Below are 20,401 nucleotides of genomic sequence, written 5' to 3'. Positions count from 1 at the left end.
TTGGTACAATTTAGGTGAAGATATACTGAACGACACAGAACAGTTCACTCGTAATTACTGCTTATCACATCCATGCACTTGCGGGGCCAAGAAGATGAGAAAGGCTACTTACAGTTCCTCAACATGACAGATAAAATAAATCAAAAGCTGATTTGTGGCTATCGCCACACAGCGATAGAATTACCCTGGGTCAAAAAGGTACATTTTTCTCCTTTTTCCAGTTCTCAGAATGTAATTTAAAGATCCAACAGCAAGAGCAAGATTTTCTTCTTCTATTCTCCATTCAGAAGAACACATGATGATCAACATATTTTCGTTGCATACGGAAACAATCAAGTACCAGTTGAGTCAGTACGTGCTACAAGAGGGCAGCGACATACAGGTCTTCAAGTTCACTGGAGGCACCACTACTACTAGTACTTTGCAGGATGATAATCTGGCTCATAAACTGTCCAATTTCCATCAGAATAAATAAAAAATATATAAATAATAGGAGTAAAGAAATTCGAATCACAGGTAAGGATATTTGCAGTTGATGGTTATAATGATGCATCACCAGAGAGAGACAGCAAAGCAAGAGGACTTTCAATACAGCAGGTTTTTTCTCATTATGGACCAAAAAAGGTCCAAGTTTTTGCCGAAAGAACAATCGCGAGATCAACGCAACAGAAGACAGTTCCATTTTAACACCGTAAGGAGACAACAGTGGGATCACTGACAACAACAAATGCACAATTGAACTGTTCTGAAAATGATGTTTCAGGGTGTTTTTGTAAGTTGTAATCCATGTTAATCATCAATGCTTTTACAGACAGTGCAACCTATGTTAGTTCAACAACTTTCACCAGTGACATACAAGTGTATTATGAGCCTAGGATTTCAATCTTAGATATAGGAAAGTAATAAAAATCATATAAAGTATTGAAAAGGTGGCCTCTCAAGAGACATTCTTTCATAAAAAGAGTGTGTGTTACAAAAATGTTGCAAACTTTTTGAGCTGGGAAGACTTGGGAGTATGGAGATGATCTGCTCAACTAAGTGGTATATATGTTTGATAAAGTATTGACAAGGCGGGAAAGTGTTCTATAGAAATTTCATTATAAGTCAATACAGACAGGATTAACCAACATGGTTAAAATAATCAATCCTAAGTGGTATATTACAAGAAATAAATTTTATCTTTTGGTCCATATTGAAAATAATGTTCATATTGTTTAAAGGAAGGGGAGTCTACCTTTTCAATACATTACATTTAATATTCAAAAAGAATATATCATGACATCGTTAATATGAATATTTAATGTTTATAGAAATGCAGCTTCAGTTACTTCTTTTGATAATACTGTAAACCAAGAAATAGGCAATGTTTATTGGTCTCCTTCTCCTTCAAACAATGTAAGCAGTGGGGAGATGGTGTTTGAGTGGATGAAAGGAAAGTTGATACTGCCTCCATTATTGCCTGGCTAAGCCCAGCCAGTGAGCGAGAGATCCCGAGGTGGACTGTTCGTTCCTGGCTTTCTGTTTTCAAGAGGCATTTAAGGGTAAAGGGGTTGATGACCAAACAAAGTAAAATAAAATTTCAAAACAACACACTTACATTTGTTAACATAAGCATTTCACAACAAGAATATCCTTGCTGGATTGTTTTTACAACAAACTTTCATAATATCTCCTTCAGTAGCATTTTAGAACCAAATGTATTTCTCGTCCTCCAGCATTACTCTTCTGGAATGAAAATTAACAAAGAAAATTGGGCCTTTGTTGCCTTTAAAAATTTAAGTATTTAACTGAAAGAGTCCAAAGACCTCAATAAAGGTTTGTACAAAATTAATGGACAGCTGTCTCGCTTATTATTCCACAGGAAAAGTTGCTAAAGGTTCCATGAATTTACAGTAATCTCAGCATGTGGTCAAAGTTGAATTCTGATGAATCTCAGTATTTAAAGTGCATAATATTCATCAATAACACCAGTAGAAGCTTTAGTGAAAATCCAAATTAATTTCAAATTTTTATAATTAATTAGTTGTTGTTATTCTTCTTTCTTTCTTTCTTTCTTCGTTATGCCCATTCATAGAGCGCGTTTGAACTTGTTAGTTGGTTTGATGGTTTGTGCCTTCTTATCCTCCCAAAATCTCTTCATGAATGCACTGTGTTGCATCTTGCGTTCTGTCGACCACTTCCTACCAGTTGTCTTTTTTGGTTTCTGTCGACCACTTCCTACCAGTTGTCTTTTTTGGTTTCTCCCTAAATTTATGATTGGCTGCTTTGGTTCTAAAAGCTCCATGATTTTCCATGATGTCGTCTGTAATATTTATTTCTTGGAGGTCCGCCTTAGTTTCTTCTAGCCATTTTATTTTGACCTTCTTTGAGTTGATTACTTTGAATAATCTTTTAGTTAGTCTGTCGCTGTTCATTCTGTAGATATGGCCATAGAAATTAAGGCGCCTTTTCCGTACTGCATCAGTAAACCTGTCGGTGAAAGAGTAGAGGTCCGCTGTTTTCCTCTTAATCCACATTCCATTTTCTCTCGTAGGACCATAAATTTTCCTGAGAATTTTCCGCTCCTGCTTTTCAATTTCTGTAATTTTAGAGTGACCACCTAAGGATATGGTTTCTGAGGCATAGTTGTTATTTTATATTATTATTATTATTACTATTATTATTATTAATAAGAATCTCTAACCTTGTCTGTGTAATACTTGACTTTATCACCACACGATCGTGTTTTCTAACTAGTGTATCTCACTGAATAATCCACATGACAATTATAATTCACATTTTCAAATAATTATTCTTCAATTAATTATCATTACTCATTATCACTAGAATTCAAGTTAACTATGCCATTTGTGAACATTTAATTCTGACATTTGCATAGCATTCAAATTTTACAATTAATTTAAAATGTTTCAGAATTTGAATATAAATGTATTGGAAATTTTCTTATCCACATGTGAGTTAATTAAAATATTAATTTACAAATCGCTTGCCTTTGCGGAAAAATAACGAGACGATCTTTCCCTTAAATCTTAATCAGCAAATAAAATCCTATTCTAGTCTTCCTTGACATAAACTCATTAAATTTTTCTTAAGGTGTGCAAATTAAATTCTCATGGTGGCACATAACGTTGAACATGATCTGTGTCGCCATAAATGCACGACCAGATTAAATCAAATTGAACAATCAAAAGACATGGAAAATATTCATATTTACAAAAAAAAAAAAAAACCACACACACACGCACACGCGCTCGTACTTTTTTATATACATTATTTACAGCAAATCCTACCCTTATAAGTTTATTCTTTATTTTTAAGCATGGTCACGTCAACAGATTGCAGAGGATAAATCCATGTAAGAAAATACTCTTCCTTCGATAGTGGCTAGTGATCGAAATTCGTGATATCACTTGGGTTGAAATGTTCGTCACACAAAAGATGGAGATTCGTCTAAGTTTCTGAAATTTATTTGAAGATTCCAATGAGATTCCATAATCATCACCATCACATGGGTTACAAGTTGCAAACATCGCGTTCGTGAGCCTCAATCACATTATTATTATTCCCTGTCCGTGAAATACATACACAACACGTGCTCCACTTACAATAAATTCCATGGTGCTCCCAAAGACACAACAACAAGTCATTCACCAATAATAAATTCTCCAATTAATAAATTACATAATTAACATCCCGCAGGATTGCCGTATTCCAGGCACACCATGAATTGAGCACATTAAATCTCACATATAAGGAACCTGAGATAATTTATAGCTCACGACCGTTTAATTCCATATTCAAATTTTCCTTATTTGTATTCGAAAGTATTATTTAATGAGCCTTAACTCGTATGAATTATAGCTTTTGTTTCACCCTTCATGGACTGTTTTGAAATGGCATTACTGAATATCTGCAATTCGAACCTTCACTGCTAAGTTCACCTCGCACCATGAGTTCAGATGTCGCGAACAATTCTAAGAGGCTGTTAAATCCTAACTCGCATTTGAACTACACTCGCACCAGTGCCATTCAATGAATGATTGAACGCAGACCTTTTGTGCCAAATCCATCACGAACCTACATTTTCGAGTGTGTTTCATGTGTTTTTTGCATTTATCAAGTCCAAACTCGCGCTTGTGCAATTTTTGTCTCACCCTTCACAGCTGTTTTTTGAATTGACGCTTATTGAATAAGTGATTTCAATCCCTAACTGCCAAATTTCATCTCAACCCAAATATTTTTAAAATGTTATGTGCATTTTTGAGAAGATTGTGTTTATTGAAATCTAACCTATGTTTTGTACTACACTCGCGGCAGGCAACATTCAATGGAAGAGTGTCTGAAATAATTTGAATCTCCAATGCCAATCATCTCGTACTTCTGCATGGTTTTGTTACAGTTTATATGTTTATATGTTTTTTGTTTAAGTGATTGTTATCTCATGTTTATACAATTTTGACTCACCCTTCATGACCATTTTGAAACTGACATTGTACTTCGCGTCTTCATGTTCTCTCATTTAATCACACTGATGTAACACCTTGTGTAATATAAATGTCTACATGCTATGCCTATTTCCCACATTTTGGCTGAGGATGACGCCAAACAGCGTCGAAACTAGTTCCAAGTGTAAATATATGTTGTAAATTTGTATTGAAAAGGTGGACCCTTTTAAGTTTCCTATCTTCCATTCTCAGTTCAATACGGACAAAAATGAAATTCTTAGATTTAAATCCTCGTGAAATATCGTAAAATTAGATGACGCGATCTTAAAGAATACAAGTAATCTTCAAATGACACTAGGTTCGATCCTATCTCACAAATTGTACACGTAACTCCAGATCAGATTAATTCCAATATCACAGGCAAATAAATAAAGTTTATCGCGTGGTCAGTGATCTTTAGATATATCTAACTCATATGCATGGGAACTCACTCGAAGACAGACTACACATCTAATCTAATAGGTTCCAAATTTCAGTCACACACATGAAACTCGATTACCATGACACCTCAAGAAATGGAAAAATGAAATTCATCTATCTACAACAAAAACTAATAGATCTACGATTTAAAGAAGAATGATCCTCTAGCTTTACAAAGATGAGAAAGAAAATAAACTTTTAAATGGTACTCAAGTTTTAGATGAGGTTTGATCCCAGGTGGCAGTCAGTCAGTCTTTTGAAGACGATCATTGGTTCCCGGGGTCTCTCATAATTGGCTATGACTGTTCAAGAAGCTTGCTGGCAGTCAGGTTGTCCGCGCGTGGCAGGCTAGAGACACAGGTTCGTCACGTGATTCCTTGCCCTTGGTCGAACGGGGATCAATACATCGCCCCTCTGAATGACGAAAAAAACTGGTTTGGAGCTTGCTAACTGCTTCCCAAATGACAAATACAGCTCCTGGTGAACAATAAAACTTTTAATGTTAATTTGTCGTAAATATTCTCAAGATTACCAAATTTGAAAGGGACAATGCTATGGAGATAAAGTTGGGCAAGGAGTTAGGGATTGGAATAATTATCAAGGGAAATGTTTGATAAATTTCCAAGGACCTGCTGTGTGTGTGTGTGTGTGTGTGTGGGGGGGGGGATGCAGACTAAGAATACACCCGTGGTATCCCCTGACTGTCGTAAGAGGTGACCAAGGGATGATGACATTAGAACCATGAAACTACATGTGCTTAGTACTATTACGTAAGGAACACCATGTGAGGAACACCAAGGTTCTGTGGTACCAGGGTCTACGATTGTTTGTATTCCACCGAAGCGGCGGCGCGGGCACTTGGCTGCGCGAACTAATGTCCATGTGCCGTAATGCTGTGCTGGAATATGTATGTTCCCCTGGGTTCAGAATAGATCTGCACTGCCTATGAGTAGTACCACTTTACGAGGAACACCGTGGGTGTGCGTTGCCTGTGATTGGTACCACTATGTGAAAAAAACCACGGGTTGGGATGGTGCCTTTGGTAAGTACCACTATGTGTGAAAACCACGGGTGTGCGTTACCTGTGGTTGTTACCATAATGTGTCATACACCGTGGGTCTTCATTGCCTGTGATTAGTAGCACTATGTGAGCAACGTTACCTGTGAGTAGTACCATTATGAGGGACCGGTGACCCAGTAATACAGGCTTTGTGAATTGGATCCACTGATTGTTTTTGTTTCATCATCATTCGTTTTAGATTCTAGTCAGTGGATAAATTTTGAAGTTTTAATTTTCGTTTCGTTCACCTCTTATTATTAGGGGCCAGTGACCAACAAAACATCATCATCATCATCATCACTTTCCAAGGTCTTTAAAATAATTTAACAAAGGACTAGGTAAACAACTGACCTGCAGTTCGTTTCATTTACCAAGAAATAGGCAATATTAATCAACTACTTTGCGGTGATGCTTCCAAAATACCTTTGTACCAGTTCTAACTTTCAGACTCGAAGCAGCAACTCTTATTGCACTTACAAAATGTTGTTTTCAGGCCATTGAAATGAACTTCTACCATTCTTGTTTCCATAGGACAAGGAATGAAAAGATCCAACAAGAAGTTGGATTTGACTGGAGTCTAGAATTTAGCAGATATCATTCGAGAACAGGACCTCTTGGGAGGACCAGAGGACACATTGCGATGGTCGGAGAAAATAAAATTGACAACGAAAAGTAGAACAGCAACTGTGGATGGACAGGCTTATAATGTCTTGTTGTATTCTGTGTTGCAGTAATAACTGTATCCAGGATGGTGGAGCGAACCATATCCTAGATGGGCTGGTGCAGCAGGCTGAGCACTCGTCTGGGGGACTTTGCATCCTCATCCTGTGGAACAATCGCTTGTCTCGCAACTCCTCCAACAATTTGGCCAGGGCCTTGGTATGTAAGCTAATTCAGTTTTGTGTGTGTTTGTGGCATTTGCTCGCAGCTGAACCACGTCCTAGCCTCCGAGGTAGAGCTCGTATCGTAATACCTTCTGAATATGACAGGAACGGCCAAGTCTTCATTTAGAACACTCCAGTTTCATTGATGTACACACTCAAAATTTCGAAGGAAGCAATTTCAAAAATCTGTGCAAACTTTTGTGATGCTTTAGCCAACATATTAGAAGATTAAGAATGAAAACACAAACTAAAAACTTCTATATATAAAGCAGAATGTTTGTCCGTCTGTCTGTCTGTTTCTTATACAAATCCATATAGTTCCAGCAATCTGAAACAAATTTTGAATACTTACCCTTTAGGACTTAAACCCATCTACATGAAATTTTAACAGCCCTCTTTGTTCTCTAGATTTAGGCCATTTGGCACATTAACATAAGCTAATATAGGTGAAATATAGAATTTGACACACAAGAGTGAGGCAAAGCTCATTGTAAGCCTCACGACGTGAAGAACAAAACTCACTAAGGCCCTATGGGCTCTGGAAACCATGTTTTAAGGGCCTAAAACCAACTGTTAAGAGGATATTGACATCACACTACCCCACTCCAGGAATCAAATGATATGATCAGCCTTAACCATGGCAACGTCAGCTCAAGGATTCTACAGTAGAATACAGGCCTGGCGTTTGAAGGCCAAGGAGAGATTCTGATACACATATGACTGGGTGCAAAAAAAGCTCTGTACCGGGCGAATTGGCCATGCGGTTAGGAGCTGTGAGCTCACATCCGGGAGATAGTGGGTTCGAACCCCACTGTCTGCAGCCCTGAAGATGGTTTTCCGTGGTTTCCCATTTTCACACCAGGCAAATGCTGGGGCTGTACCTTAATTGTGGCCACGGCCGCTTCCTTCCCATTCCTACGCCTTTCCAGACCCATCGTTGCCATAAGACCTATCTGTGTCGATGCGAAGTAAAGCAAAAAAAAAGCTCTGTTGGGTTAAGCCACCCGTAGGGGTGGAGGTGGAGAGAGTGTGGCATATAAAAACCGAAAATAGTGTTGAATACATAGGTTTTGTGGTTGCCAGGATGAACAGTGACACTCCGGCATGGTGATTCAGAAGTGGTGGAAAATAAAGTGTCTAAATTGAGCAAGATTAGTGTGTACAGTTTTCGGAGTCCGTCGGTTGATTGGTGACAGTTGGAATCTTGTAAATTGTATCTATGATTCGACACGTAAATACATTATAACTAGAGCCCAGATTTCCATACAAATGTTCTGTTCCTCTGCATGTTTGCACGTTTTGGCCTTTTTAGGAGAAAGTTCATGCATAATGCATATTTTGAAGATTTTGGATTTAATAGCAAATATTTGGACATTTATGTTGCATCATATGACTTTTTTTCTAACTTTGGCGCATATATAATGTTAGCTTGCATGATAGTGCCTTTTATCCACGAACCTACTACGCTGACATAGCAGGGGGAGAGGTGATACTCCCACGTGGCGCATCCCAGGTGGCGGATAGGGGGGTCCTAACCGGCTTGCCGGCGGACTTGAGGGAAATAAAATACCTCTCGTGGACCAAACACACAACCCCCTGTGGGTGGGGGACGCAGATGAAGAATACACCCACGGTATCCCCTGCCTGTCGTAAGAGGTGACTAAAAGGGGCGACCAAGGGATGATTGAATTAGAACCATGAAACTACCTGTGATTAGTACCACCACGTGGGGAACACCATGGGTCGCTATTACTTGCGCGTAGTACCACTATGTTAGGTACCAAATAGGTTTGTGATTAGTAGCAATCAGGAGCACCGTGCTGTCAGGCTTTTACGGTACCTGTGATTAGTAGCACTATATGAGCGACACCAGGGTTACGGCTTGATTAGTACCCACTATATAAGGAACACCACGGGATAGTATGAGTCCCTGTGGTTAGTACACTTATGTGATGAAAACCATTGGTCTGTGTTACATGTGCAAATTTCATAGTACTATAATGTGTGGAATACCGCGAGTCTACGATACTTTTGATTAGTACCGCACCATGTCAAATACCATGGTTCTACTTTACAAGCGATAAGTACCATTATGAGAGGCCGACATCCTGTATTTTGGACCCCTTTAGCTTGCAAGCATCATCGATTCAGTATTGAGCTATTGAAGCAGTCCCTTGGTCAGTATTACTATTGTTTTCCATCAGTGTCTGAGACTGAGGCATTGCATGTCGGCTCCACTGATTGTTTTAACTTCATATCCATCCGTTCATTTTTCGTCCTCACGCTTTGAATTCTGGTCAGTGGAGGATTTTGGATTTTTTTTTATTTTGTCATTGCATTTCGTCTCATTTCATACCATCAGGGGCCGATGACCTAGATATTAGGCCCCTTAAAACAACAAGTATCATAATCATCAGTGCCTTTTATGAATGTTGGTCTGTAGAATTTGGGGCCGTTTTTCCATGTTATACAGTATATCTTTTATTGAGAGACGGAGAGAATGTTTTTCTGGCATCCTATTATATTGTTTGTGGATGTGGGTGGTTCGAAATGATATGTTTTGTTTTCGATTAAACCTCGGCTAGTATCAATGGATTACAAAAGATTTCACTCACGGGCATGGTCATTCGGCGAGTACTGGTCATATCCTTCTTATTCAACGTCAGGCTCATATACACAGAGTAAATTCTGTGTCCCACCTAACTACATAAGGCTATTAAATCATAATTTTATGGAATGAGAATATCGCAATATAATTTTTGGAAGGATATTCCACTTTAATTAACCATTCATATGAAAGAAAATAATAATAATAATAATAATAATAATAATAATAATAATAATAATTCAATTAGACAACATGATTGAGAACAAGAAATATCATATTGATTAACCTTTTTTGGTTTTCATCAAACATCTGACGTTAATTTCTTTAAAATTCCATTAAAAAGAATTCATCACAACATTTCTGAAATCTTCACCCCGAAATAATGAATTACTTAACAGTTCTTTGAAAATCTGCCAATAATAAAATTAATTCTGTAAACGTTCACTATGTTCATTCATTTGTCACTTATTGGCCGAAAGTTTGTCCTCCCATATTCTATCTGTTTTCCACCGTCTATCTATCTATCTATCTATCTATCTATCTAACGTATAATTTGAATATCCCAACGACCCAGTCTTCGTAACATTACATGATAATGTAATCATCTGCTAATCAGCCAAAGTGACCAGACACATTCAATAACTAAATCAATCATGATAATAACAGCACACATCTGGAACCTTCAGCTTCGCCTTACCTAGAATAAACAACGTCTAACTACTGACATAATCAATGTAAACGGTAATACTGGGATGTCCTCACGGCATCTGCTCTCCTCCAAAGATTTCCTGTAAATAATATTACTGCCTCAGAAATCAATTACTTCAAGCAACTACTCTGAATGCTAACGTACTGCAACAGGTGACATTAACCTCTTAAACAACACATCTCATTATTTATTCTTGTCATTTTATCAAAGATCCCCGCAATAATTCATCTATTAATACACTCATCTTACATTATTGCCGTACCATAAATTCATGTTTTGTTGATTTTCTCACATGCTCGACATTTATAATCTCCGGGATATCTTTTGAAATACTATAAGTACATCATATTGCTTTCCTATCCGAAAATCCTTTAAACATTGCATGATGAACACCCTACATTGCCGTAGTATCAATCTCAACAAACCACATTATCACAATAATCGCATTATATCACCATAATATTCTCGAGGACCCTATCATTTACCATCTTGTAACGATTTGGCGGGGTAGATAAGTAAATAAATGAGTACAGAACCTGGTAGCGTCCTATTTCTGAGAATTATTAACTAAGCACTACAATTACACATTTACACACGCACACACACGATTGTCGAGCTTATAACTTACGCAAGTACACTTACACGGTTCGCGCTCTCTCTTAGTTTCTCATGTTCCATCTACAATGACACACACACACACACACACACACACACACACACACACACACACACACACACACACACACACACACACACACACACACACACACACACACACACACACACACACACACACACACACACACACACACACACACACACACACACACACACACACACACACACACACACACACACACACACACACACACACACACACACACACACACACACACACACACACACACACACACACACACACACACACACACACACACACACACACACACACACACACACACACACACACACACACACACACACACACACACACACACACACACACACACACACACACACACACACACACACACACACACACACACACACACACACACACACACACACACACACACACACACACACACACACACACACACGTTAGCGCTGTCACGGTCCACAGCCTACACGTCAGTCTCGCAGGTCGGGATAGTATCCGCTGTTCACTCAGTCCGTCGAACCCCGTTCGGAGTCTGCACACGTCGGCGCCCAGTGTTCCCTTTGCGCTGCTCCAGAACACCCAAGGTTCTTCTCCAGCAGCCGGCTTCAAGGGACTCGCACACACGACATCAGGGAAACAGGAATGAGTCCTCGGCTCCAACAGGCAGATACTCCATCAGGCTGACATCTCAGCCCAGGCTATCACTGACTATGCTCTTCACTAACTCACACAGCGAACTCAATCTCGCTCTCACTCATTCACTCACTCACTCACTCACTCACTAACTAACTCTCACTGACTGCAGGCAGGTCGTTCCTCTCTTATATAACTGCGCTGGCCCTTCTAGAATCGTCCGGATGCTCGATGGATCCAGGAACATCGTGAAATGAAAGACTCAAGATTAATCATGGAGTCATTTCCATACTCCTCTGCTACGGGACTGCAAGCGGAAGCGAGTGGGGCTGGCCTAGCATTTAAGCGCTGCTTGTGATTGGCGCGGTTGATGCGTAAGGGGTGGGCCTATACGGTGCTGGGCCGGGCCCATAGCCAGTTGGCATGGTGGACGCTATAACCATTGCAATATCTTACCTCAAATGTGCACCATGTCTGCACTATCATTCTAAACACACAAGCGCATGTATCCGAAGAATCGCATAACTACTCACATATAAAATCATCTCTCATAATTGGCAACATAATCGCACTTCACTAAGTTATTACGCGACATAAATCATCCTATAGAAGATCTCGACATTGACGCATTAACTACATATAATCATTCACTAAAATTACACACACAGCATTCAATATATTACCTTATTTATGAACATGACTCTTGCAAACATATGGAGAGCATCAGCAAATTCCATAACACATTTCCACAGTTGTATGCCTTCTCCACCTGAACATTCACGGCAATTGTAAGTAATCAGCTTCATTTTCCGTATCAAATTCTAATTACAGAGACTTACAATAATTGAAAATCTTCCACCTTTTTGATACTTTTTATTTGCTTTTTAGCAAATTAATTAATTATAAACAGGACATGTTTCGTTCTTATTTGAGAACATCTTCAGCTGTTGTTTAGCTTAGGTGAATCAAAGTTTTTGAGTATATTATTTTCAGGTACATTGTCCCTCTTAAAAACTATTTGAATATAAATTAAATTAAAATGATTTTAAAACAGTTTGGTGGTTAATGGGTTAATGAAATGAGACAGGATAAAAAACTATATTTATTCATTAGAATAGTTGTTTTTGTAAGTTTCAAATCAGTTACACTAAAAATATCTGTTTGTCTTCCAGTTAAGTGTTTTTTTTTTCTTTTTTTTTTTAATGATTGAATTTTTGACACTGTTCTAATTATTGTTGAATGTTCATTTCTTTCACTCCTTCCAGGTTGGCTGTTAGAGCTTACTTAATGTGCCTTAAATTGAGTCAAATGTGAAAGTATGAAGCTGATTGCAGTTCACTTTTTGAGAAGGGAGCTTCATCTCAATTTCTAAAATGAAATGAGGGAAATGCGGGTTTACTTTTATGATGAAAACATGTGTCTTTACATAGTAACTTAATGTAAAAATGGTTAAATACCTTACTGTTGTTAAACTCCAATTCTACCGTGACCCTGGAGGAGGTACGTTTGAAGCTGCTTTGCGTCTTGTATAATAATGATGTGTGTGTTCCGTTATTTGTTCCTCCTTCCGGGGAGGCAAGGCTGTGGAGAGGGGAGGAGGCGTGTTGCTTACTGTTCCGGCTTCGGCTTTAGAAGGGATGGGGGGAGTGGATGTACAAAATGGCGGAGGCTCGTTCTTATTCTTTTATTGTCTGTGTTGTTTCTTTTGCGTAATGTTTCAACATTTGATAATATCCCTTCAAATATAGGGTTCCTATTGTCAGTTATATGATTCAGGTTATTGTCCGGATTACTTTTTTGTTCTAAATAAATATATAGATTTTCTAATGAATTTAGAAAAGCTCCTTTGTTTATTTTACGTAATATAGTTAAATCCTGCTCTATAGTTGTGTACAGATGTCCGGTTGTACTCATGTGTTGGCCCATCGCGGAATTTTTTTTATGCCTCTCATCATTGACATGTTCTAAGTATCTTACAGTAAAACTTATGTTGGGCAAACAGGACGCAGTTTTACTGTAAGATACTTAGAAAAATCTATATATTTATTTAGAACAAAAAAGTAATCCGGACAATAACCTGAATCATATAACTGACAATAGGAACCCTATATTTGAAGGGATATTATCAAATCTTGAAACATTAGGCAAAAGAAACAACACAGACAATAAAAGAATGAATAAGAACGAGCCTCCGCCATTTTGTACATCCACTCCCCCCACCCCTTCTAAAGCCGAAGCTGGAACAGAAAGCAACACGCCTCCTCCCCTCTCCACAGCCTTGCCTCCCCGGAAGGAGGAACAAATAACGGAACACATACATCATTATTATACAAGACGCAAAGCAGCTTCAAACGTACCTCCTCCAGGGTCACGGTAGAATTGGAGTTTAACAACAGTAAGGTATTTAACCATTTTTACATTAAGTTACTATGTAAAGACACATGTTTTCATCATAAAAGTAAACCCGCATTTCCCTCATTTCATTTTAGAAATTGAGATGAAGCTCCCTTCTCAAAAAGTGAACTGCAATCAGCTTCATACTTTCACATTTGACTCAATTTAAGGCACATTAAGTAAGCTCACAATACATAACAGCCAACCTGGAAGGAGTGAAAGAAATGAACATTCAACAATAATTAGAACAGTGTCAAAAAGTCAATCATAAAAAAAAACACTTTTAACTGGAAGACAGATATTTTTAGTGTAACAGATTTGAAACTTACAACAACAACTATTCTAATGAATAGATATATTTTTTTATCCTGTCTCATTTCATTAACCCATTAACCACCAAACTGTTTTAACATCATTTTAATTTAATTTATATTCAAATAGTTTTAAGAGGGACAATGTACCTGAAAATAATATACTCAAAAACTTTGATTCACCTAAGCTAAACAACAGCTGAAGATGTTCTCAAATAAGAATGAAACATGTACTGTTTATAATTAATTAATTTGCTAAAAAGCAAATAAAAAGTATCAAAAAGGTGGAAGATTTTCAATTATTGTAAGTCTCTGTCATTCACGGCAATCTGAATTGCTACTGTTACCAGTGACCGGGTTACCACTCTCTGACAGATACATAATAACGACCACATTAGGTTACTCGAGTTGTATACCATTTACGTCACCTTGACAACATGATAAGCTTTCTACAGATAGAATAAAGGAAAGACAATGCCTGGCTACTTATGGTTGACGACTCTGGTGTTTCATCCCATCTTCTTGGTTGTTGTAGCCATGGACATTCATTTCCATATCATTCAGGTAATTCCATCTGAACTCGGACCCATCAAGACACTAGTCTTGATTTAAGCCCATATCTCTGTCTTGTTTGGATTCATTATAATGATAAACTAGGTCCGTTGTCCTTCCAATCTGAAACTTATACAAGTAATATTAATACAGTGCAATAAGATGTTTAAAGTATCTCAATTTTGTTTACGACACTCACCTTATTTTCGCGTATTACTGCTACACAATATGTTATTAAACTCTTAATGTCTTATAATATCTCTCTATTCCTTATATTTTCCTCAATTCCTTCTCTCAACGTGTACCAGAGCTGTTCTTTTAGTCAACCTTCTTTCGATGTTTTATCATTCATTGTCATAAAAACAAAATCTTATTTTTATAATATTACAATAATACATCAGTTCGCATTTCATGATTCCTATCAAAATTATCATACTGTAATCTCCCTCCCATCTGTTTTTGACATTTGAGGAACAGTTTATCTAACACGGTCACTCTCTTCATTTCAGGAAATATGCAAAGGAACACATTCTGCTATTCGTTCATCTTCTTAATGCATACAATCCATTACTCTATGTACGCCTTCTTGATAATTAAACTTGCACTATTCAAAACCGTTCCATGGCCTCTGCCGTGTGATGTTCCTGGACCTGAATGTTACATACAAAATTTGACTTTTTCTCAGCTGTTGATGTAATCTTTTATTAGCTGGTCTCTGTTCTTATCCGAATTCATGCTTTCTTAAAATAATTATCCAAACACCACGGAGTTCTGAGCTTATGAATTTCTCTTCATTTTATTTCCAAATGAGCGAGTTATCTCGGTTTACGGACCTAGGTGGACGTATAGATTGGACGTATTCTTGCTGGACGTATACTTCTGCACAGTTTATGTTGATCTATTCTTATTATAACTTTCAATGGCTCCTTCTTACTCGATCCAGAGACCATTACAACCAAAGTTAGTACCGGTACATTTGGTAGAGATCCTATAAACCAATTAACCAAGCACTTCATCTGTTTCTTGAGTATACATTGACGTAAGCCGGAGGGCACACGTCGATCTCTGTAATTCTTAGAAATAAGGTGTCCTAGTTATAAATTGAACCGGGAATTATGCATTTCTAAACGTTGGTTCATTTTTTCTTCTATGTCAGACAAACAAAACAAAACTTGTATCACACTTCTGTGCTGCTAATCACCTGCAATCATTGCACGGAGAAGTAGCTGCAGCAGCTAGAGATAAGCTGAACAAAATGATCCGTTTGAATCCTGATTTTGAGTTCGTCGAGTTTATAAAAGACATATTGTGGTGAAAATGCAAAGACGTACAATTTGACCTCCCTTTGTCCCAAATTTAAATATGCACATGTCATTTCTTGTGGTGTAGAAAGGTCATTTTCTTAAGAATGTGCTGACAGATAAACGGGTGAGCTTAAATCAAGACAGTTTGGAGAAATTCATTTTTGTACAATGTTTGAAAAGGAACTGAACTTTGATAGTGCATATTTTCCAGTTTATTGTGAATGTTTTGCAGTATGATAGTGCATGAATGTATGCATATGTTGAGATTTGATAGTGCATGGAAATCCAGGCTCTAATTATAACTTTTATCATTTGTTTAAGAGGATCAGCTACTTTCCAGACAATCTAGGCTGCTACAAGAAAATACTTTAATGTGAAACTAAATAATCTCAAACCAATACGTAAAATTATACACATGTTTTACAATATTTCTGAATCTTCAAAGGAGTACATAAACTATCAAATACAGTAATTTGTATTTGTACAAAGTTTGGTAGAGATCTATTCTGGAAGATACTGTACACACATACATCCACAATATCTCTTTTACACCTTTTACTTTTAAGATTTGTATTACCTGTTTGAAGTGATTTTTTTTTTTTTTTTTTTTTTTTTTTTTTTTTAAATGGCAGCGCAGACTAAACATCTTTCCAAGATATGTTATATAACGTGAGGCAAGCTGCCCTATCCAGATAACCGCCATTTTATAACTGAGAAGATACCAAAGAACTTTTACCAGTCAAACAATCAACACAGCAGATATTTTTTCCATAACCTAAAGATTAATGCTTGTGCTTATTGTCCAATATTTTTCATCTAAGTTTCCTTATACAGCTGATGATGACCACTGAGTGGTCGAAACATGTTCTGTGAGTGATAATGTGTATTTAATTTTGCCCAACGCAAAAAATAAAGCATCGATTAGGTGATTAATTATTCTTGCCTGTGAGTTTCGCGGAGCGCTCCATTCTGCTCTCTCGCAATGTCTAATGACTACCGAGGTCGCTGCTATGGAGTACCTGGGAGTAGGTGGCAGCATAAGGCACCTAAGATGAGAAACGTATGTTTTTGGGGGTGTCCGGATACTTTGGGTCACATAATGTAGGTACATAATTTTTTAGGTGCCTTTCCCGAAATTACAATTTCTTCAGGGGTGAATAAAATTGTTTATAGCTTAGACTGTAGTTTCTTATTCCCCAAATCTATATACCATTTTTCATTAAATTCTGTTAACCCTTTTTCCTGTGGCTCGGCATTGATATGGACTTAGCAACAAAAATACAAATTCATAAATATGTGTTATAGCTGGTGCTGTAAAAATGTATAAGACATAAATGATATGATATTTAATTCTATATAACTTTAGTTATGTAGTATATATCAATAGGAGCACTAATAATATAAATATTTGAGAATTAAATTTTAGGCCTTCCCCTAAACTATCATTTCAGTCAGTGTGAATAGAATGATTTATAGACTAGACTGTAGTGGCTCATCCCTTGACTTTACATATTGATTTTCATTAAATTCTCTTCAGCCGTTTTTTCGTGATGCGTGTACATGCATGCAGACAGACAGACAGACATTACGGAAAAGTAAAAAGTGCATTTCCTTGTTCCTGTGGACATGACTGGTACAGAAATACCATTCTTTTCAAATTCGGAGCAATGTGCAGACAAAACTCTTAGTTTATATATAGATGAAGCAAGCATGAAATTTAATGCAAGACAAGTAAAGATTTGAAAAACACTCACCACAAACACATGTCCTGTGCAAGCTCTCAGTTTTCCTCCAATTTGAAGACTGCACCTCACAGAAGACCAGGTGAAGTACTAAAATACCAGCAGTGCAGTCAGTATCCAGTATTCGGGACATAGTAGGTTCGAACCCCACTGTCGGTAGCCCTGAAGATGGTTTTCCATGGTTTCCCATTTTCACACCAGGCAAATGCTGGGGCTGTACCTTAATTAAGGCCACGCCCGCTTCCTTCCCATTCCTAGCCCTTCTCTGTCCCATCGTCGCCATAAAACCTATCTGTGTCGGTGCGACGTAAAGCAACTAGGGGAAAAAAAAAAAAAAAAGCACTTGAGGAATCTTCTAGAATTGTCTAGGAATTGAAAGCTTAATCTCACTCTGTTTCTCCTTCCTTGGACCTTGACTGGACAACCTCTTTTTCTCACAACACTGACAAGGATTTGCACAGGTCTTATGATGACGACCATGGACCTACTATGCTGGTGTAACGGGGAGAGACGCGTCGCTGGTGGCGGATAGGGGGTGGTTCTAACCTGCTTACTAGCAGACTTGAGCAAAATAAAATAGCAAACACACAACCCCCTATGGATGGGGGCGCAGACTAAGAATACACCCACGGTATCCCCTGCCTGTCGTAAAAGGCGACTAAAAGGGTGACCAGTGTAATTAGTACCATCACGCAGGGAACACCATGAATCGCCTTTACCTGCGAATAGTACCGCTATGTTAGGGACACAATAGGTTTGTGATTAATAGTAACAATGTGTAAATCAGGATGAGTTTTTCAGTACCCGTGATTAGTACTACATGCAGAACACCACGGGCTTACTATGTTGCCTGTAATTAGTACCCTTATGTGAGAAACACCATGGGATATTAAGAGTCCCTATGGTTAAGTACACCAATGTGAGGAACACCATAGGTGGCAGCGCAATGTGAGAACCACCACGTGCGTATTACATTACCCGTGAGTAGTACCATAATGTGTGGAATACTGCGATGTGACAAATACCGTGGTTCTACTTTACTAGTGATTATGAGGGGCTGATGAGCTGGATTTTGGACAAGAAGCATCATCGATTCAGGATTGTGCTTTAGAAGCAGTCCCTTGGTCAGTAATACTATTGTTTTACTGGGAACCTGGGACATTGCAGGTTGGATCCACCGATTGTTTTACATTCATATTCATCCATTCATTCGTCGTCATGTTTTGAATTCTGGTCAGTGGACGATTTTGGACTTTTAAATTGTCATTACATTTCATCTCATTTCATACCATTAGGGGCTGGTCACCTAGATGTTAGGCCCCTTTAAACAATCATCATCATCATCATCATCATCTTATGATGACGATGGTGAGGTTTGAGCCCACCATCTCGTGAACGTAAGCTTTTGTTGATGAATATTGAATTTTCACGACCGCATTGTAATCGAAACCGACTTTCAACGTATTAGGTCGTGTTACGTACATTTAGTACGTGTTGAAGAGATGTTAAGTGGGATCCGAGGTTGTGGGTTTGGATCCCACTGGTGTCTGGTTGGCCATTTTTGTTCTGTACTTAACATCTCTTCAACAAGTACTAAATGTACGTAACACGACCTAATAAGTTGAAAGTCAGTTTCGGTAAGCTTTTGTTGCTAACATTGAAATTCCGTGTACAGTCACATGATTGTCGTTCTCTGTATTTCATTTGTTGTCTTTGTTTACAGACTCGTAGCAGAACACTGGAGATGCTGAATATTGGCCGTAATTGTCTGACCAATGAATGCTTACATGCTGTAAAGACCTCGCTGCAGCAGAACCGCACTCTTCTACGTATTGGCATGCAGTCTACTCACATTTCGTGTGAAGGAGCTGTGGCGCTTGCTGAATGCATAGCTAACAACCCCGTCATCCAGGTAAACTACTTCCATGATATCGTACACTGTACATCAGGGCTTCACATGGTGCGCTGTGAGATACATAGACCCTACAGGCTTCCCTTAACAACCATTACACTGTTTCTAATGAAAAGAGTTTCCTGCTGTGCCCTGGAATGTGCCTTAGAACTCATCTTGAAGGGTCTGCAGCGCACACTGCTGCAGAAAGTGTACCATGTTTTGCTCGGAAAGTTGGATTTTCCACAATTCAAGCTTCACGTCTGTTTCATTTACAGTGTCTGTTATGAGGAGATTTCATTGAGATGTGCAGTGATGACAAAAGCACTATATCTGCAAGCCAATTAACATCTTCAGAGACTGGCTCTGGACATCCTTTTTCAACCAAAAATTGTGAAATAAAATGTCAAAATTTGGAAAACTGATCCAGCACTTCTCGTGAGCCGAGTCATCGCCCGTTGCAATGATTGTGATTGTTAGAATATTTTTCTTCCAATGAAACAAGGCGATCCCAAAGTGTCAATGATTGAGGGCGTGGGACATAGTTAACATTGACAAAGTTGGGCACTTTTGCACATAGAGCTCCTTGGTATGTAGAGCAATCAGTAGTTGAGCTTTTACATTAACACGCATTGCTTGGCGTATATGACCTGTTGTATGTCCTATTCCTTCATTTAATTTCCCTTCGATGAAGGCCTACCAGCTAGTGCCAAGTGCACAACGACTT

The 20,401-nt window shown here is 38.2% G+C and overlaps 1 protein-coding gene across 1 annotated transcript in view; it reads left to right on the top strand.

The window, feature by feature from the left end:
- The window catches only part of LOC136866888 (uncharacterized), a 276,008-nt gene that overhangs the window by 215,735 nt on the left and 39,872 nt on the right, over positions 1-20,401 (top strand). Inside the window, exons 7-8 of the mRNA XM_067143981.2 lie at positions 6,717-6,864; positions 19,507-19,695. Of these exons, the coding sequence (XP_067000082.2) occupies positions 6,717-6,864; positions 19,507-19,695 (337 nt within the window). The remainder of the gene's footprint in view (positions 1-6,716; positions 6,865-19,506; positions 19,696-20,401) is intronic.

This window comes from Anabrus simplex, chromosome 3 (assembly GCF_040414725.1).
Source record: "Anabrus simplex isolate iqAnaSimp1 chromosome 3, ASM4041472v1, whole genome shotgun sequence".
NCBI lineage: Eukaryota > Metazoa > Arthropoda > Insecta > Orthoptera > Tettigoniidae > Anabrus > Anabrus simplex.
The sequence above is the reverse complement of the archived record's forward strand: the minus strand, read 5'-3'. Positions and strand labels throughout refer to the sequence as shown.